The 24,620-nt window shown below is 41.9% G+C and overlaps 1 protein-coding gene across 1 annotated transcript; it reads right to left on the bottom strand.

Annotated features, from left to right (window-relative positions):
- Window positions 1-21,294: 21,294 nt before the first annotated feature.
- gsc (goosecoid) lies at window positions 21,295-24,384 on the bottom strand. The gene is made up of 3 exons (XM_069720761.1): window positions 23,957-24,384; window positions 22,882-23,141; window positions 21,295-21,813 (listed from the first exon to the last, which is right to left on the bottom strand). The coding sequence occupies exons 1-3, from the start codon at window positions 24,270-24,272 to the stop codon at window positions 21,664-21,666; spliced, it is 726 nt and encodes a 241-aa protein (XP_069576862.1). The 5' UTR covers window positions 24,273-24,384; the 3' UTR covers window positions 21,295-21,663.
- Window positions 24,385-24,620: the final 236 nt, after the last annotated feature.

Raw genomic sequence — 24,620 nt, 5'->3', positions numbered from 1 at the left:
AGGGAGTGTGAAAAGTGTTTAAAGAAAGGTGAGAGGCAATAAACTTTCAAATTGGAATAACAGCACAAACACTTAAGAGTATTTTTTTTGTAAAGAAAACAAAAGATGAAGTAAAACTTGTGGAGAAATTCAGTTGTCTCAACAGCAGAAGAAAAAAATACAAATATACATATACACACATATATACACACATATATATATATATTTATTTATTTACATGATATCATTGCACATCAATGATATGGAAAATTTGCTCTATGAATATATGCCCAATAAATGTATATGAAATGACAGGTATAATATGTATATTCACACATATAATGCATCACAAGAAACAGAAGTTCAAATTAAAAAATATTACAGCATTTTAATTACATATTTAAGAAACTAATATATTGTTAACTATCAGCAACAGTGTTCTTTTCACCGAAAGAAAAATGAAAAGGTTCACTACAGGTTCTTCCACAAAAGATCCACAAAATGCAACAAAAAAGGTTTTATTGTAGAACAAACTGATAAACGTTTGCAAGAAAATATTGAAATGCACTTTAAAAACAAAAGTCCAAAAAGAACATTAACTAAATGAGGTTTTCTGAAACGTAATGACATTGCGTTTTGTGATTAGTCAAAGAAACAGGAACACTCAAAAAATATTTCAATACATCGAACCCCACTGACAAGAATCTATTTACCTCCAGCAGAAAAATCAGGGATGGCTTTCTTAAAATATGCAGCCCAATAAAGTGCATGAAGATTCTGTTACAGACCAGGCAGAATAAGTGGGTGAAGCTGGCCGCAGCCCTGAGCCTTCGACCCCCGGGGGCCCCATTATCACTCAAGGTTGTTATTGGTAATTTGTTTAATTGCACATTTTGTCAAGGACTTTTCATTCTAGTTCATTATCAGATAAAAAAAAACATAATTTCTGACCTCAGCTTCTGACGCTGTCTATCAGGTCAAAATCTGACTCAATTATTTTTTTATTCACAGTGTTTATTCCTAAATATATTTAAAATTGCATCACCATCAGCACAGATACACCGTGACCTGTGGGCATGTCGTGATATTCCAGCACAGTATGTGAGCACGGAGCATGCTGGGAATCCATCGGAGCGTTTTGACTCTCAGTGTATTTGTAAGTCACTGATACACCATAACTCGGTGTCTGCTCTCCCTGCAGCTTTCTGCAGGTATCTTTGGATGATTCTGATCTGTGGGTCCTGACTTCAACCTCAGACAATGAGACAAACATTTTACACAACTCAGGTTACTTCTTCAATCTTTTACAGCTTTATTCCACAAGAGGGCAGAAGCAGCCTGCACAGACTCCTGCCTCTGCTGGAAGAGCCAGTGTTGGTGCAGACTCTGAACAACAGGCCAAAAGCTGTTTAAAGCAGGAACTGGCAGTCTGACAAGCAAATCTAATGCAACAGTCGGTTAGGATCGACTCCCTGCATGTCAGCCATAAGCAGACACAGCTGTTGGTCGGTGAGGCAGCAGCTCCAGGAGAAGCTGTATGGGACATACATGTTGAAAGATATGGAACAATGAGTGCTGCCCTCAGCTCTAAATACAGGGAACAAGCTTTTCTCTCTGACACAGGAGTAATGACGCAGGGTGACACCGAGCAAAGAGGCTGTGATTGTTTACATGAGTTTTAATCCACTGAAATAGGACACACCCATCACAGCATTGTAGTGGAAGTCAGTTGATGCAGGAGCAAATGGTTCTGAAGCTTTAAAGTAAAATGGCCAAGACATAAAAACACTAAACAGTAAAAAAAAAAAAAAAAATTAATCTGATGAATAAAAAAAACAGTTTGATTTTTTTTTTTAATATATATATAAAAATAAGTATAAGTTAAAGTTGAAGACTTGAGTCATATGACCTGGATGTTGGTCAAACTTGAATTATAAATTCAATTCAATTCAATTTTATTTATAAAGCGCCAAATCACATCACAGATTATTTCATGGCACTTAACACATTAAAGTCTTTACAGCAGAACTTTACAACATTATACAGAGAAACCAACAATTCAACAATTCAACAATTCCCACATAAGCCAGGAGGGGAAAAAAAACCTCCTCCAACAGAGGGAAGAAAAACTCCCTCTAACAGGAAGAAACCTCCGACAGAACCAGGATCAGAGGTGGGCGGAGCATCTGCTAACAGAACCGGGATCAGAGGTGGGCGGAGCATCTGTTAACAGAACCGGGATCAGAGGTGGGCGGAGCATCTGTTAACAGAACCAGGATCAGAGGTGGGCGGAGCATCTGCCTCAACCGGTTGGGGTGAGAGGAGAGCAGAGAGAGAAAAGGACAGCATAGAGATAGAAGAGAAGAACTGTTGGTGGAGACGACATGCAGCTCCATGACGGAACATCTGGAAAAGAAAGAACAGAAAGTACACGAGCGAAGGAACTGAATGGAGACAACAGATAATAAGAAGAAACTATGGGAGAGAAGAAGATGGTGAGGTATGAGTCAGTTAAAGAGTAGGAGGAAAGAAAAGAAGCTCAGCATGTAACGAGGTCCTCCAGCAGCCTCGGCCTATAACAGCATAACTAAGGGTTGGTTCAGGTCTACCTGAGCCAGCCCTAACCATAGGCTTTATCAAGAAGGAACGTTTTGAGTCTAATCTTAAAGCTAGAGAGGGTTTCTGCCCCTCCAACACAAACTGGGAGCTGGTTCCACAGGGGAGGAGCCTGAAAACTGAAGCTCCGCCTCCTATTCTACTTCTGTAAACTCTAGGAACCACATCAGTCCACATCCTAACAACAAGGAATTACAATAATCTAGTCTAGAAGTAACAAACGCATGAATGAGTTTTTCTGCATCACGCTGAGGAAGGATTTTCCTGATTTTATTAATATTACGGAGATGAAAGAAGGCAGTTCTGGAGATTTGCTTTATATGGTGTCTAAAGGACAAATCCTCATCAAAGATGACTCCAAGGTTCCTCACAGTTTTGCTGGAGGCCAAGACAACATCATCTAGAGTAACTAAGTGATTACAGAAAGAGTTTCTGAGGTGTTTCGGACCAAGTACAAGAACTTCTGTTTTGTCTGAATTTAGAAGCAGGAAGTTTTTGGTCATCCAGGCCTTTATGTCTTTTAGACAGGCTTCAAGTTTTACTAACTGATTAGTTTCATCTGGTTTATAGAAAGATATAGCTGAGTGTCATCTGCATAACAATGGAAGTTGATGCAGTGCTTCCTGATGACATCTCCTAATGGAAGCATGTACAAAGTAAAAAGTATTGGGCCTAACACTGAGCCTTGTGGAACTCCATAACTAACTCTTGTTTGTCTGGAAGACTCATTGTTGACATGGACAAACTGGAATCTATCTGATAAGTAGGATTTGAACCAGTCTAATGCAGTTCCTTTAATCCTCGTAACGTCTTCTAATCTCTGTAATAAGATCGTATGATCAATCGTATCAAAAGCAGCACTGAGGTCCAGAAGAACAAGTACAGAGACGAGTCCATTATCTGAGGCTAATAAAAGGTCGTTAGTAACTTTCACCAGAGCTGTTTCTGTGCTATGATGAACTCTAAAGCCTGAAAATCTTCAAACAATATAATTGTATTTATTAACACCACAACATCACTTTATTCATTAACACCACAACATCACTTTATTTATTAACACCACAACATCACTTTATTTATTAACACCACAACATCACTTTATTTATTAACAGCACAATATCACTTTATTTATTAACATCACAACATCACTTTATTTATTAACATCACTTTATTCATTAACATCACAACATCAGTTAATTTATTAACATCACATCAGTTTATTTATTAACACCACATCATCACTTTATTTATTTATTAACATCACATCAGTTTATTTATTAACACCACAATATCAGTGTATTTATTAACATCACAACATCAATTTATTTATTATAACAACAATGTCACTATTTATTAACACCACCACATCACTTTATTCATTAACACCACAACATCACTTTATTTATTAATACTTCAACATCACTTTATTTATTAATACCACAACATCACTTTATTCATCAACATCACAACATTAGTTTATTCATTAACATCACGTCAGTTTATTTATTAACATCTCAATATCACTTTATTCATTAACATCACAACATCAGTTTATTTATTAACACCACAACATCACTTTATATATTAACACCACAACATCACTTTATTTATTAACACCACAACATCACTTTATTTATTAACACCACAACATCACTTTATTTATTAACACCACAACATCAGTTTATTTATTAACACCACAACATCACTTTATTCATTAACACCACAATATCACAAATTATTAACACCACTACATCACTTCATTTATTAACATCACAACACCAGTTTACTTATTAACACCACAAGATCAGTTTATTTATTAACACCACAACATCACTTTATTTATTAACACCACAACATCACTTTATTTATTAACACCACAACATCACTTTATTTATTAACACCACAACATCACTTTATTTATTAACACCACAACATCAGTTTATTTATTAACACCACAACATCAGTTTATTTATTAACACCACAACATCAGTTTATTTATTAACACCACAACATCACTTTATTTATTAACATCACAACATCAGTTTATTTATTAACACCACAACATCAGTTTATTTATTAACACCACAAGATCAGTTTATTTATTAACACCACAACATCAATTTATTTATTAACACCACAACATCAGTTTATTTATTAACAACATCAGTTCATTTATTAACATCACAACATCAGTTTCTTTATTAACACCACATCACTTTATTTATTAACACCACAACATCAATTAATTTATTAACATCACATCAGTTTATTTATTAACACCACAACATCACTTCATTTATTAACACCACAACATCACTTTATTTATTAACACCACAATATCAGTTTATTTGTTAGCATCCGTTTATTTATTAACAAAATCAGTTCATTTTATCACCACCATGAGTGACGTTTGGAGCATGAAGACATCAGTGTTGTTAATAAATGAGTTGCATCGGGAGTTTTAGTTTGAATAATTGACTTCTGTTCACTCAACATGGTTTCAGCTCCTGATTTCACTGTATTGATGAATGTTCTTTGTTCACTTTTACTTTAATCACTGTGAGTGTTTATAAGATGCAGGTTTCAGTCTTCTATCATTGAACCTCTTCCTACACTGGGCAGCGGTTCTCATGATACCATTGACAAATTATTTTTAATATTATTTCCCTCTTCACAGCTGGTTTAACATCATCATGGTGGAGGTCGACTGCAGCACCGTAAATTCAGAGATCAGAGTCTAAACCTCCAGACCAGTCTGTCAGGTTCCTCCTGGTTAAAGTGTGGATGGTGTCGGTCTGCTCCGACACGCTGTCCCACAGAGATTTTAAAGGGGATAATCATCCTGCGTTTGTGGTCACCAAATCATCAAAAAAGTTGGCCACAGCTACGTGCTCACAGAACTTAGACCTGCGTTTGTGCCGCGCTGTGATTCACAAAAATTAGAGCCCTGTTTTTACATCGAAACTTATAGTCAAGACTTGAGTCTAAGTTGTGACTCTCACCACTCTTATCACGCTATCTCAACTGTCAGATTCCATTCACTGATGAATACCATTACATTGTGGTTGAAATCTGAGGAAAAAGCTGGTAGTGGTTCTTGAATAAAGACATTTTTTTGGTCAAACTCTGTTATTTTTCATCACTAACAACCATCATAATTTCTGAGTATTTACCTGAAAATAAACGGGTCAGTCTGTCACGTTGTTGCGTGTGAAGAAGCAGATATCATCACATAAGTAGACAGAAGGGACTTTGTGTAATTCACAGCGCTCTCTTTTCCACTAATGATCTATCTTTTTTTTTTCTCCTCTGAGGAGCGCAGCTCTATTGTTGATACAGCCCATAATTTTGATTTATCCTTTGGGTAAATAGAGAGCGGTTTGCTCTGGCCTTTGGAAGAACACAGCTTTCAAATCACATGATCATTAATCCACACATTGTTTTATTTACCCCTCGCTCTCAGCAACTAGGGGGGACACTCCGGGGTCAAAAACAAGCGGTCTACTGTGAGCCCCCGCCTGATGGGGGGAGGTGGGTGGGGGAGGATGGGTTGACGTTGCAGGCTGATATAAATATGCTGCTTGCTGCAAGTTTCAGGTGGAGACAGGAAACTTTTCTGGATACTTCTGGAGACGGAGACACAGCTAGAAAGCCAGAAATCCCCTGAGGAGGGGATTGATGCTGGTTCTGATGCTGTTCTCCCAGAGTTTCATGAGTGTGTCCATCAGAACATGCTAGAAAACACGACTTCTTCTTCCTCTCATGTTGAACTGAGAGCAGACTGGACACTGCAGTCACTCACTGTCTCCTCCTGTGGTGCAAATTGTTATTACAGACAGGACAGGACAGGACAGGGCTAGCTGGTTAGCATGCTAACCTTAGTAGAGTTAATAAAATATCAGTGATTATTTCTTCACATTCTGTGGATGATTTGAGTTTATTTTTGAATGCTTTAGACAAAAATCCTTCATATTGCATCTTTAAACTTGAAAAATATATGAAATATTTTAGCATCCAGATACATAAGTAGCTTACTGAGATGTTATCACTGATTCTCTGCAGCTCATTTGCCCTCACTAAGTACTCCTCCTGCTCACTTCCCCTTCTCCACTGTTCTCCGTCTCCTCATACGTTACTCTCCTGATGACCTGCAGCCCCGGGACCACACCCCATCCCCCGAGCTGCAGCCTCAGCTTCACCCTGCTGCAGTAATAAGCGGTCCGACCTTCGTCCCTCCTCCTGCTCAGCCTGCTCTCCATCATCAGCCAACAGAGAAACCACAGTGACCCCCGACTGCAGCGGACACATGTTTGGATAGGTACACTTTATCTGGATTATTCATGTGTGTTTGCCTTGGCACCAGCCCCCCACACCAACCCCACCCATCCCCCCACCACTCCTGGCAGAGAGACATAAGTCTGAGACCTCCAGAATAGAATCGGTGCTGTAAAACCACAGAGCAGCGCGGTGGATTCAGTCACCTCCTCATTCACTGCCACTGTCACACACCATCAGCTCGTCATGTTAACTGCTCTCCACGAATTATGTTGTAATGCTCTCCAGTGTTTCCATCATTCTGCTTCATCTACGTCTGTTCTTCTCTCCTACAACTCCCAGAGTTCCTTTCACCAGCCAGACTCCACACACAAACTGCATCATTTCAGAGAAAATAATTAGGTCCATAACATTAAACCTATAGTGTTGTGAAATTATCCAGAATTTACACCTGGAAACACTTTTACCAAAATTAAAGAGACAAGGATCTAAAACATTATAATAATAACAATACTAATGACATTTAAGGAGCTGCAGGTCAGTATTCACTACTGTGTCCTGGATAATTTCGTAGATCATATATAAAGGTTTTATGTTTCCTGCATGAAGTGTATATGTAAAGATATATATATATATATATATATATATATGTATGTATATATAATGTATAGTTGATATTTTTGATTTAAGGAGTAGTGAAAATAAAATAGCAAAATGAAAACAACCTAAAAAAAAAATTAAAAAAAATTCCTAATAATATTAAACACATCAATGTTGTTTCATAATTATTGAAATGTCCAAAATTTTAAAAATATACACAAACATAAATATTGACTTCATGAATGTAAATTAATGGAATTTTCAGATAAAAACAAAACAAAGGATTGAGTTTCATAGAAACATATTTTCTCAAAGTTATGTCACTGCTCTTCAGTAAAGTAGTGCAGAGTTTTTAATATGCACTTGTGACCTGCCAACAATAATGCTCCTCTGACCAGTGAAATCAGACGTGATACCTGCAGTGGTGGATTACACAACGCTTTCTCTCTGAGAGTTGTGTACTGCTGCAGCAGATATTTTTGTGCAGGTCTGTCTCCTGGTGATCAGCTCCGGCTTGTCAGGGCCTCAGCGCTAACCCCCCCCCCCCTGTAGCTCCTCAGATTTAAGGCTCCTCTGTGATTTCAGGGGGTGGGGGTCGGGGGGTGGGGGTGCTAATTGAAGTCAGCAGATGACGGGTGTGGTTTGATTTGTGTGGTGACAGGTGGTGTAATTACACGGCTGGTCAGAAAGACCATTACAGTAGTTAAGAGTTTTCACGGCGCTAACTCGGCCAATAAAAGGATCCTTACACTTCAGGTATTTGTAAAGCACATGCAGCGCTGCAGTGTGAGTCTGTGGTGAGCTGTGCATGTGCAGTGTGAGTACACTTCTTTATCCAGGAAGTCTCTGGAGATATCTGTGTTACAGCCAAGGTCAGGATACACCGACCAAAATACATCAAATCCAGTTTACAGATGGACTTCAGAAGATGAATGAGAGTTAGTTTAAACTTTTTATTGAAGTTTTTAAAGACACAGGACGACCTGATTGGTCAGGGAACACATCACATGGGCACAGTCACTTCCTGTCCACACACTGATGTCATTTCCCTGCTGCCTTTCCTCTTTGTCTGCACTATCTGAAAATAAAACTAATCCAATATTCGTTTTTAAGAATCAAAACTACACCTCCCAGCATGCATTGTTGGTTAAACCCTCCAGACACTCTCATCTGTTGTTGTTTAAAGAAAATACACGAATGAAACTTGCCGTTTGAATCTGTTTACGTCCATTTGGTGTATTTTATTTTAGATGTTAGAAGATTCAACAGGTGTGAAATAATCAGTCCGGACTGAGTGAATCAGGGAAACCGAGATTCTGACAGCAGCTCACTGAGGTCACAAACAGCTACGACAGGAGAAAGCAAATGTTGGTGTTGTGATAAAACCACTGAACCGTTGTCTGACCTGAGAGCAGCTGATTTGTAGTTGATCACCAGTAGATCAGGAACCAGACTACTGATCACCTCAGACTGGATCAGGAAATCCTCCCACGTCATAAGATTGAGGCAGTGTGTTGGTCATTTTTAATAATTTCAACTTAATATTTATTAGAGAAACACCGAGATATCTGATGTTATTTCAACATTCATCAAGAGATAATAATTTTCACATTGAGGAGGTTTATTATCAGTCATATACAAATAATATTTGAGGAAAAAAGGATAACTGAGGAGCCTTTCTGCTCTGAGAAAAAACTGAAATATTTTAAGTTTCTTGGGTTCTGATAAAACAAATTTTAACGGTTTGATTAAATTGTAAAAATAAAAAAGTAAAAATAAATTTGTAAGTCTCACATCAGCTCCCGTAAATTATTAAAACACAATAAATCCCGTAAATTTCCCTGAAGATGAAGTCAGTTGAAATGTGTCTGTCCATGACTTTATGTATCAGTGTGTCCATCCAGCTCTGATCCGGCCTCCTGCGCGTCCAGCCCCGAAGACACTCCCAGACGACAACAACAACAAACTCCACACCACACGTCATCCCGCTGAAATATGGTAATAATATAGGAGGACGTTTACGTTTTGTAAAAATATGCATTATTTGTCTTAGGTTTAGTTTATGACTGGCTGAGCCAGCCATGATGAGGGAGGCCATTTTCTAAAATGTTTCTGGACGTGGACCACAGAGCAGCCAACACCCGTCTATCTTTAGAGCAGCGAATCCACCCACAGCTGTCAGTCCGGCCGCCACACACACACACACACACACACACACACACACACACACACACACACACACACACACACACACACACACACACACACACACACACACACACACACACACACACACACACACACACACACACACACACACACACACACACACACACACACACACACACACACACACACACACACACACACACACACACACACACACACACACACACACACACACACACACACACACACACACACACACACACACACACACACACACACACACACACACACACACACACACACACACACACACACACACACACACACACACACACACACACACACACACACACACACACACACACACACACACACACACACACACACACACACACACACACACACACACACACACACACACACACACACACACACACACACACACACACACACACACACACACACACACACACACACACACACACACACACACACACACACACACACACACACACACACACACACACACACACACACACACACACACACACACACACACACACACACACACACACACACACACACACACACACACACACACACACACACACACACACACACACACACACACACACACACACACACACACACACACACACACACACACACACACACACACACACACACACACACACACACACACACACACACACACACACACACACACACACACACACACACACACACACACACACACACACACACACACACACACACACACACACACACACACACACACACACACACACACACACACACACACACACACACACACACACACACACACACACACACACACACACACACACACACACACACACACACACACACACACACACACACACACACACACACACACACACACACACACACACACACACACACACACACACACACACACACACACACACACACACACACACACACACACACACACACACACACACACACACACACACACACACACACACACACACACACACACACACACACACACACACACACACACACACACACACACACACACACACACACACACACACACACACACACACACACACACACACACACACACACACACACACACACACACACACACACACACACACACACACACACACACACACACACACACACACACACACACACACACACACACACACACACACACACACACACACACACACACACACACACACACACACACACACACACACACACACACACACACACACACACACACACACACACACACACACACACACACACACACACACACACACACACACACACACACACACACACACACACACACACACACACACACACACACACACACACACACACACACACACACACACACACACACACACACACACACACACACACACACACACACACACACACACACACACACACACACACACACACACACACACACACACACACACACACACACACACTCACACACACACACACACACACACACACACACACACACACACACACACACACACACACACACACACACACACACACACACACACACACACACACACACACACACACACACACACACACACACACACACACACACACACACACACACACACACACACACACACACACACACACACACACACACACACACACACACACACACACACACACACACACACACACACACACACACACACACACACACACACACACACACACACACACACACACACACACACACACACACACACACACACACACACACACACACACACACACACACACACACACACACACACACACACACACACACACACACACACACACACACACACACACACACACACACACACACACACACACACACACACACACACACACACACACACACACACACACACACACACACACACACACACACACACACACACACACACACACACACACACACACACACACACACACACACACACACACACACACACACACACACACACACACACACACACACACACACACACACACACACACACACACACACACACACACACACACACACACACACACACACACACACACACACACACACACACACACACACACACACACACACACACACACACACACACACACACACACACACACACACACACACACACACACACACACACACACACACACACACACACACACACACACACACACACACACACACACACACACACACACACACACACACACACACACACACACACACACACACACACACACACACACACACACACACACACACACACACACACACACACACACACACACACACACACACACACACACACACACACACACACACACACACACACACACACACACACACACACACACACACACACACACACACACACACACACACACACACACACACACACACACACACACACACACACACACACACACACACACACACACACACACACACACACACACACACACACACACACACACACACACACACACACACACACACACACACACACACACACACACACACACACACACACACACACACACACACACACACACACACACACACACACACACACACACACACACACACACACACACACACACACACACACACACACACACACACACACACACACACACACACACACACACACACACACACACACACACACACACACACACACACACACACACACACACACACACACACACACACACACACACACACACACACACACACACACACACACACACACACACACACACACACACACACACACACACACACACACACACACACACACACACACACACACACACACACACACACACACACACACACACACACACACACACACACACACACACACACACACACACACACACACACACACACACACACACACACACACACACACACACACACACACACACACACACACACACACACACACACACACACACACACACACACACACACACACACACACACACACACACACACACACACACACACACACACACACACACACACACACACACACACACACACACACACACACACACACACACACACACACACACACACACACACACACACACACACACACACACACACACACACACACACACACACACACACACACACACACACACACACACACACACACACACACACACACACACACACACACACACACACACACACACACACACACACACACACACACACACACACACACACACACACACACACACACACACACACACACACACACACACACACACACACACACACACACACACACACACACACACACACACACACACACACACACACACACACACACACACACACACACACACACACACACACACACACACACACACACACACACACACACACACACACACACACACACACACACACACACACACACACACACACACACACACACACACACACACACACACACACACACACACACACACACACACACACACACACACACACACACACACACACACACACACACACACACACACACACACACACACACACACACACACACACACACACACACACACACACACACACACACACACACACACACACACACACACACACACACACACACACACACACACACACACACACACACACACACACACACACACACACACACACACACACACACACACACACACACACACACACACACACACACACACACACACACACACACACACACACACACACACACACACACACACACACACACACACACACACACACACACACACACACACACACACACACACACACACACACACACACACACACACACACACACACACACACACACACACACACACACACACACACACACACACACACACACACACACACACACACACACACACACACACACACACACACACACACACACACACACACACACACACACACACACACACACACACACACACACACACACACACACACACACACACACACACACACACACACACACACACACACACACACACACACACACACACACACACACACACACACACACACACACACACACACACACACACACACACACACACACACACACACACACACACACACACACACACACACACACACACACACACACACACACACACACACACACACACACACACACACACACACACACACACACACACACACACACACACACACACACACACACACACACACACACACACACACACACACACACACACACACACACACACACACACACACACACACACACACACACACACACACACACACACACACACACACACACACACACACACACACACACACACACACACACACACACACACACACACACACACACACACACACACACACACACACACACACACACACACACACACACACACACACACACACACACACACACACACACACACACACACACACACACACACACACACACACACACACACACACACACACACACACACACACACACACACACACACACACACACACACACACTCACACACACACACACACACACACACACACACACACACACACACACACACACACACACACACACACACACACACACACACACACACACACACACACACACACACACACACACACACACACACACACACACACACACACACACACACACACACACACACACACACACACACACACACACACACACACACACACACACACACACACACACACACACACACACACACACACACACACACACACACACACACACACACACACACACACACACACACACACACACACACACACACACACACACACACACACAAACTCACACACACACACACACACACACACACACACACACACACACACACACACACACACACACACACACACACACACACACACACACACACACACACACACACACACACACACACACACACACACACACACACACACACACACACACACACACACACACACACACACACACACACACACACACACACACACACACACACACACACACACACACACACACACACACACACACACACACACACACACACACACACACACACACACACACACACACACACACACACACACACACACACACACACACACACACACACACACACACACACACACACACACACACACACACACACACACACACACACACACACACACACACACACACACACACACACACACACACACACACACACACACACACACACACACACACACACACACACACACACACACACACACACACACACACACACACACACACACACACACACACACACACACACACACACACACACACACACACACACACACACACACACACACACACACACACACACACACACACACACACACACACACACACACACACACACACACACACACACACACACACACACACACACACACACACACACACACACACACACACACACACACACACACACACACACACACACACACACACACACACACACACACACACACACACACACACACACACACACACACACACACACACACACACACACACAGAAATTACTGCTGCTGAAAAAGAGATTAATGTCTGCGGCTGCGGTCGTTGTGGATCTCACTGGAGCTGAAGCACTTCATTAATCACACGAGGAATTATTAGAGATGGTGTTTCTCATGATGGTCGACGCCAGATCTCAGAGAGATGATCTGATCAGGCTGCAGCTTGATGCGGCATTATAGTCCTCCTCCTCCTCCTCCTCATCCTTATCTTCCTCCTCTTCCTCCTCCTCATTATCATCATCGATGAATAATTGAAGCACAAGGAGGCAAAGTGAGTCTGTTAAATGTCGATTAGTACGCGCAGACTTATCAATATCCACTCAATGTTTGAGTTAAGTGTGATCCTGGTTGTGTATTTTTTTTTATCCGATTCATTACAAATTATATTTTTAATCCATGTCCATCTTTTAGCTTCACAAAATCCATCTTCATTTGTTCTTTCTAAGATCAGCAGAACGAGGATTCATCACAGACTGTATCAGAATGCATCTTTTCTGCTTATTTCAAGATGAACTTTGGACTGTAAAAGTCTTTTAAATTCATTGACAGTTTTGAAGGACCTGTGGTGGCTGCATGAGGTTTATTATTCCCTCCATGCTTCATCCCGTCAGTCTGTAAAATGGCGACCGGCCGTGCAGAGTTTCAGTGGAAAACCTGAGTGTCCTCTTTTTTTATGGTATTAAATGATATTGACATGAATTATTGGCTGTTGTCTTTGGAGATCCGTAAATGTTGAACTGAAAGTAATAAATGAGCCTCTTAGTCATAATTCGATGTGAAAATTCAGGGATTTGTCCTCCACAGTGTAAACAGCTGCTGCAGCTCACCACATCTGTCTTCATACAGCTGTGTGTTAACAGTAACTGAGACACTCTCATGATGTGACGTCCTGTTGGTGTCCCCAAGTCTGACCTCATGTCCTCATCTTTATTTACTGGATCTAAAACAAACTAAAATCTTATCATAACTTTCAGATTATTTACTATGTGATTCATCTTTCACATTTTCAGAAGTTTTATTGTTGGTTTGCTGTCAACGGCCTGACTAAGAAAAACATCTCCGCGACCAAATTAGTCTGATGATCTTTTAAATAAAATAATCCAGGCAACATGATTCATAATCAGGTCCTCAAAGAAGAAAACACTTTGGTTTTAATGGTAATTATCATTTAACATGGAGTCAGATGACAAACTGAGCTGCAGCAGCTTCTCTGTTTATGGAAAAACTGCAACACGCAGTGTTTACCGTGGTCCATGTTTGGAGAGTGAGCTGCAAACTGAGATGAAGAGTGAGATGAAGAGTGAGATGAAGAGTGTGCTGCAGACTGAGATAAAGAGTGAGATGAAGAGTGTGCTGGAGAGTGTGATAAAGAGTGTGCTGCAGACTGAGATAAAGAGTGAGATAAAGAATGAGCTGCAGACTGATATAAAGAGTGAGATAAAGAGTGTGCTGCAGACTGAGATAAAGAGTGGGATAAAGAGTGTGCTGGCGAGTGTGATCAAGAGTGAGATAGAGAGAGTGTTGCAGAGTGACATTAAGAGTGTGCAGCAGTGAGATATAGAATGTGCTGCAGAGTTTGATAAAGAGTGTGTTGCAGAGTGAGATAAAGAATATCCTGCAGAAAGTGCTGCAGAGTGTGATAAAGACTGTTATGTAGAGTGAGATAAAGACTGTTATGTAGAGTGAGATAAAGAGTGTGATGTAGAGTGAGATAAAGACTGTGATGTAGAGTGAGATAAAGAGTGTGATGTAGAGTGAGATAAAGACTGTGATGTAGAGTGTGATAAAGACTGTGATGTAGAGTGTGATAAAGACTATGATGTAGAGTGAGATAAAGACTGTGATGTAGAGTGTGATAAAGACTGTGATGTAGAGTGAGATGAAGACTGTGATGTAGAGTGAGATAAAGAGTGTGATATAGAGTGAGATGAAGAGTGAGATGAAGAGTGTGCTGCAGACTGAGATAAAGAGTGAGATGAAGAGTGTGCTGCAGACTGAGATAGTGAGATAAAGAGTGAGATGAAGAGTGTGCTGCAGACTGAGATAGTGAGATGAAGAGTGATATGAAGAGTGAGATAAAGAGTGAGATAAACAATGAGCTGCAGACTGAGATAAAGAGTGAGATAAAGAGTGTGCTGGAGAGTGTGATCAAGGGTGAGATAAAGAGTGTGCTGCAGACTGAGATGAAGAGTGGGTTAAAGAGTGTGCTGGCGAGTGTGATCAAGAGTGAGATAGAGAGAGTGTTGCAGAGTGAGATAAAGAGTGTGCAGCAGTGAGATATAGAATGTGCTGCAGAGTTTGATAAAGAGTGTGTTGCAGAGTGAGATAAAGAATCTCCTGCAGAAAGTGCTGCAGAGTGAGATAAAGACTGTGATGTAGAGTGAGATCAAGAGTGTGATGTAGAGTGACATAAAGAGTATGATGTAGAGTGTGATAAAGACTGTGATGTAGAGTGTGATAAAGACTGTTATGTAGAGTGAGATAAAGAGTGTGATGTAGAGTGAGATAAAGAGTGTGATGTAGAGTGAGATAAAGACTGCGATGTAGAGTGAGATGAAGAGTGTGATGTGGAGTGAGATAAAGACTGTGATGTAGAGTGAGATAAAGACTGTGATGTAGAGTGAGATAAAGACTGTTATGTAGAGTGAGATAAAGTGTGTGATGTAGAGTGAGATAAAGACTGTGATGTAGAGTGAGATGAAGAGTGTGATGTAGAGTGAGATAAAGAGTGTGATGTAGAGTGAGATAAAGAGTGTGATGTAGAGTGAGATAAACACTGTGATATAGAGTGTGATAAAGACTGTGATGTAGAGTGAGATAAAGAGTGTGATGTAGAGTGAGATAAAGACTGTGATGTAGAGTGAGATAAAGAGTGTGATGTAGAGTGAGATAAAGAGTGTGATGAAGAGTGTGATAAAGACTGTGATGTAGAGTGAGATGAAGAGTGTGATGTGGAGTGAGATAAAGACTGTGATGTAGAGTGAGATAAAGAGTGTGATGTAGAGTGAGATAAACACTGTGATATAGAGTGTGATAAAGACTGTGATGTAGAGTGAGATAAAGAGTGTGATGTAGAGTGAGATAAAGACTGTGATGTAGAGTGAGATAAAGAGTGTGATGTAGAGTGAGATAAAGAGTGTGATGAAGAGTGTGATAAAGACTGTGATGTAGAGTGAGATGAAGAGTGTGATGTGGAGTGAGATAAAGACTGTGATGTAGAGTGAGATAAAGAGTGTGATGTAGAGTGAGATAAACACTGTGATATAGAGTGTGATAAAGACTGTGATGTAGAGTGAGATAAAGAGTGTGATGTAGAGTGAGATAAAGACTGTGATGTAGAGTGAGATAAAGAGTGTGATGTAGAGTGAGATAAAGAGTGTGATGAAGAGTGTGATAAAGACTGTGATGTAGAGTGAGATGAAGAGTGTGATGTGGAGTGAGATAAAGACTGTGATGTAGAGTGTGCTGCTCTTTCAGCTCTGATGAAAGCACTGATCTGCGTGAGACCTGCCGGCAATGTGTTTTTACCTTTGAGCTCTTTACTTCAGATTTAGTCGAGTAATTAACAGCAGCAACATTGTATTAAGAACTTACTGATATGATGACATGAGCCTCATGATCAGTGTGGACTGTGGATTTGAAGTTCTCTCTTCATACTGAAAAAAAGATCAAATGATTAAAATAAAAACAGGCCAGAGAAAACACAAAACCAAACAAAACTGATGCACGAAATGATTTAAATCAGGATCAGATCTGATGAAGAATCTGGAGTCAGCTTTCAGTTCTGGATTCAGCTGTTATTGAAAAAGTATGGAGGGATCGTTTCCCACCCTGCAGCTGCATAATGGAAACGAGATTATATTAATTTATTTATTTTCTCAATTCATGTTTTTTATTATTAAACCTTCATTTTTCAGCCAGTGATGAAGCTCTGAGTGTCAGACCTTCAGAGGGTCACCTGTCAGTGTGTTTCTCTGCAGGTTTACACTTTTTGTTAAAATCGTATATTCCTTCATAACATCAGATTCAATTATGGGAATTGTGACATAAGGGCTGTATTTATCTGCATTGTTTTGTCTTTTTTTTTTTGTCTGTTTTTTCTTTTCTCATGTTGCAATTATGAAATTATCTCTTCCCCCCATGTGAGCTCAAAGTTCACTGCATCCTCAAACTGACCCACTGCATCCTCAAACTGACCCACTGTATCTTCAAACTGACCCACTGCATCCTCAAACTGACCCACTGTATCTTCAAACTGACCCACTGCATCCTCAAACTGACCCACTGTATCTTCAAACTGACCCACTGCATCCTCAAACTGACCCACTGTATCTTCAAACTGACCCACTGCATCCTCAAATTGACCCACTGTATCTTCAAACTGACCCACTGTAACCTCAACCTGACCCACTGTATCTTCAAACTGACCTACTGTATCCTCAAACTGACCCACTGTATCTTCAAACTGACCCACTGTATCCTCAAACTGACCCACTGTATCTTCAAACTGACCCACTGTATCTTCAAACTGACCCACTGTATCTTCAAACTGACCCACTGTATCCTCAAACTGACCCACTGTATCCTCATAACCTCAAACTGACCCACTGTATCTTCAAACTGACCCCTCAAACTGACCCACTGTATCTTCAAACTGACCCACTGTATCCTCAAACTGACCCACTGTATCCAAACTGACCCACTGTATCAAACTGACCCACTGTATCTTCAAACTGACCCACTGACCCACTGTATCTTCAAACTGACCCACTGTATCCTCAAACTGACCCACTGTATCCTCAAACTGACCCACTGTATCTTCAAACTGACCCACTGTATCCTCAACCTGACCCACTGCATCCTCAAACTGACCCACTGCATCCTCAAACTGACCCACTGTATCCTCAACCTGACCCACTGTATCTTCAAACTGACCCAGTTACATTTCACTTCCTCTGTGATTATTTATATTTTCTCATATTAAATTTTTCCAGTGAAGAAATGCACATCAGGTTTCAGCAGCAGTAAAACAATATTAATTTTCTGAGATTCATAAAAATCTGACATGAACACTGAGCTTCAACAAGCAATCAACTCATACTATAAACAAAACTTTACTGTATTAAATGTTGACAAAAACCAAACTGTCATCTGTGAGTCAGTAGGAAATTAATCATTAAACAAATGAGCCAATTTAATTAAACCAATCAGCCTCTGTGCTGTTTCCACTGCATCATGTTCCAGCTGTTTGTAAGTGATAAACATGTCTTTATTATTTTGGACATTTAACAAATTAATGAGTCTTCCAGAAATAATCACAGTGATAATCATAGTTTCAGGTAAAAAAAAAAAAACAATTAAAAAAAAAAAAAACTCCTTAAAACACAAACCTGCATTCAGCAGAACATGATTCAAAATGAAATATTTTGATTCATCACTGTAATATTATTTGGTGTTTTTAAAATGTAAATCATTTTTCCTTCTGAAGGAATAATATCCTGCATTATAATTTATTTATTTTTTAAATCATTTTTGGTCTAAATGTATGTTGGAGTTAAATTTATTAAATTAGATAATAACATAAAATACCAAACACACGTCATGTTTGGAGGAAAGTTTCAGTGGAATCCAGCGCAGAAGATATCAGGACCAGTGAACTAACGACGCAGCTGCAGCGCCACCTTCACCTGCTGCAGATCACCTGATGTGCTTCAACTGAGTCTATACTTATACTTCTATTAAATGTCACGACCTGCTTTTAAAAACATCAGTCCTAAACGTTTTATTTTACATTTGAAGTGTCGCGTGGAGCTCAGCGGAAACGGAACATTTTTTTTTATTATTATTATTATTATTCAATTCGAGCCCAACTTTATTTTAATTTTCAGATGAAATCAGAAAAAAATCAGACAGCGTGAGGACTTTCATTTATATTTAATGTATTTCCTTTAAGTTGCTTTTCTTATTTTTTAAACTAACATAACAAAAGAAATGGTTCATGTTCTTTAAGACAGCTCCGAGCTGAATATTACAACGGAAAAATACCATAATTACAACATTAATATTCATAAAAACGTCACATAACATCAGATATATTCAGACACGAAGTCCGGCAGGCGGAACATTACAAAAGACTTAAATTAAATATAAATAAGACAGATCCAGAATAAAATGTAGATATGTACAACTGTGCAACATGACAACACGTTTCATCACACCACCAGCATGTCGTCGAGTCACGTCACTTTCCACGATATGTACACGCGCGTGCGGCCGCGTCAGGGGCCATCACGCGCGGCCGTTAGGGGCCCTCCCTATCAGCTGTCCGAGTCCACCTCGCTTTTACTCTCCTCCGTTTTCTCCGCGCAGCTTTTGGTGGATTTGTTCCACTTCTGAGAGTTCTCGGACTCCTCTGATGAAGAGCGTTTCTGCCGCCTCCACTTCGCGCGCCTGTTTTTGAACCAAACCTACGTGACAGAAAAAGAGCAGTTTTATTGTCTATCAGGGGCCCCGGTCCTCTCTGGAGCTCTCTGGAGCTCTCTGGAGCTCTCTGGTCCTCTCTGGAGCTCTCTGGAGCTCTCTGGAGCTCTCTGGAGCTCTCTGGAGCTCTCTGGTCCTCTCTCTCTGGAGCTCTCTGGAGCTCCGGTCCTCTCTGGAGCTCTCCGGTCCTCTCTGGAGCTCCGGTCTCTGAAGAATAGAGCGGAGAGCGCGCGACACTTCGCCGCTGTGTCCCGGGTCAGGAACGAACCCTTTTATTAACACTGGAACATTTCTCGGTCTCCTCCTCTCATCACCGCAGACATTATGTCAATATATGAAGAAATCCATGAAAACTCTGCACGTGTTTCATGTAGCTCCTTATTATATTTATTATACACAGTATAATAATTAGGTTTCATTTGTTTCTCACCTCCTGTGTCGTTCAAACATTGAAACACTGAGGAACTGAAGTCTGTGTTAAAACTCTATTTTTTTATTTACTGCCAAAAGTCACAAATTTAACTTAATTTTTTTGTCGTATTATATTCTATCATTTAATTGTACAATCTACTATACAAACAAAGCCACGGCGGGTGATATTTAATGAGCAGGTCCTCGCGTTTAAATAGGGGCAACACATTATTACTATTATTATTATCATTGTTGTTAATATTATTTAAAAAAATGTGACTATTATTTTCTTAGTTGGCTGATTTTCCATATCCAGATATGGTATTAAATTGCATTCCCATCTAAATATGCTTAACTAAATGGGGCTATAGCACTGCTGGTATGTATTAAAATCATACGTGCATCAGCTACCAATTTCAATATGACATATAATTATTATTATTGTTATTATTAATTATTATTATTATAATGGCTGTAGATCTCTTTTAAACGCTGCAGCTGTAAATTGAGACTGATATAATTTCTCACTCTAACTGAAACCAAGCTGAACTCTGACTGAACGACGCGTCGCCTCATTTAAATCAGAATCACTGAACAGTTTTAAAAAGCAGAGAAGTCTGATGAAAAGTTAGAGCGCCGCTCACCTCCACCTTCTCCTCCCGGAGGTGGACCTTGCGGGCCAACTGCTCCCGCGTGCCGACGTCCGGGTACTTGGTCTCCTGGAAGAGGCCCTCCAGAGCCTCCAGCTGCTCGTCGGTGAAGATGGTGCGGTGCCTCCGCTTCCTGCGGCAGTGCAGCTGGTTGAGGAGCTGCAGCTCCGTCCGCGACAGGCTGCCCATGTTCATGTAGGACATCATCTGGTGGGGGACCGGCGAGATCAGAACCGAGCCCGGGCTGTCGTAGCCTGACGGCGGAGGGAAATAAAACAGGGGTGAGGTGAAACATTTGGAACAATCAAACTATAAATAATAATAGAATTAATGTTTCTGAATAATGTGACTCTTTAGAAACTGAAACGGATGCTGATGGACAAACAGCAGAAAACTGAAAACAACCATTTCTTTTTACGCACATCGACGGTTTGTGTATAAATTCTGCTCAAAGTTAAACTCGCATATAAAACACAGATGGAAACATTTCTTTCCTTTTGTAAATACAAACATGTGAAGTTTATGCGTAATTCGTCAGTTTGGAGTCAGAGACATTTTATTGTGGACACAGAAGTCCAGACTGCAGAGAGGTCATCAAAGGACCAAGATCAGGACATCAGACATCACAGGAATATTTCTGATGATTGGAAAAACGTTTTGGGTTTAAATGTGAATATTTAAGGTCACGCGTAAAGTCACATTGTAATTTGTTATTTTAAGATTAGAGACCGTTTATTTTCTTGTTTTGGACCACCGTCGTAAAAAACCTGAACTTCAATCCTCACAAGTTCCAAATAATAAAATAATACAAATATAAAAGTAGATTATCTTCAGATTTGGAGGTAAAAACGAGGCTTATTGCAACAAATGACTTCTGTTTATTACAGCATCAGCAACAACAACAAAACGAAACCTTTTTGTTTTTCTAAAAATAAAAATAAACACGGACTATGAATTTGAAACCCAATTTAAAAAAAGAAGAAGATATTTTCTCTGTTCTGATTTCTTTGCTGCTTCGCTGTGAGTTTATATTTGAAGCCTATTAAAGTCTGAAGTTGGTCCGTCTCACCTGTCGGGATGCACGGGCACTGCTGCGGGCTCAGGCCGGGCACGGAGCCGCAGCACGGCGGCCCCCCTCCGGTGGTCTGGACGTGCAGCTGCCCGTAGTAGTAGCCATTATATCCAATCCGGGTCCCGTTCACAGACTGAACCCCCGGGGGGGAAGGTCCGCACGTGGCTGAGTACAGTCCGTTGTAGTCGGTGTAGATAGAGTCCGGGAGCCCCGCGGACAGAACCACCGGGCCGCTCCGGTGCAGCAGCAGCGGCTCCTTGCAGCTCGGCCGTCCGGACAGGATGCTGTCTATGCTGAACATCCCGGCGGGCATCACACCGGCGGGAAACTCGGGGAAGTGAGAAGTTGTTGTGTGAAAGGTCCTGAAGTGAAAAGTTTCCGCGGAAAACGTTTTCTAAAAGTGCGTCATGGCGGCTGAGGTGGTCGGCTGCTCTCCGGAGGAGCGACTCGGCAGCAGTGAGGAGGATGAGGAGGTTTGAGGGGCAGTCCGGAGCGGGGCTGTTTTATAGCCTGCACACGTCACGGCGGTCCGGCTGCTCTGGGATCAGCTGCTGCAGCTCCGCAGCCGCCGCAGATCTGTGTATTGAGAATTAATTCAATTAAGATAATCCGCAGTGTTTGCAGACTTTTGGAAATCTGTTGGCGGCTCAAAGAGGCTCTT

This window comes from Brachyistius frenatus, unplaced genomic scaffold, assembly GCF_029030835.1.
Source record: "Brachyistius frenatus isolate BFR_SWC_R1_liver_20210118 unplaced genomic scaffold, ASM2903083v1 Contig_250, whole genome shotgun sequence".
NCBI classification, from domain to species: Eukaryota; Metazoa; Chordata; class Actinopteri; family Embiotocidae; genus Brachyistius; species Brachyistius frenatus.
Note: the sequence above shows the minus strand (reverse complement) of the source record. Positions and strands in the feature narration are given on the sequence as shown.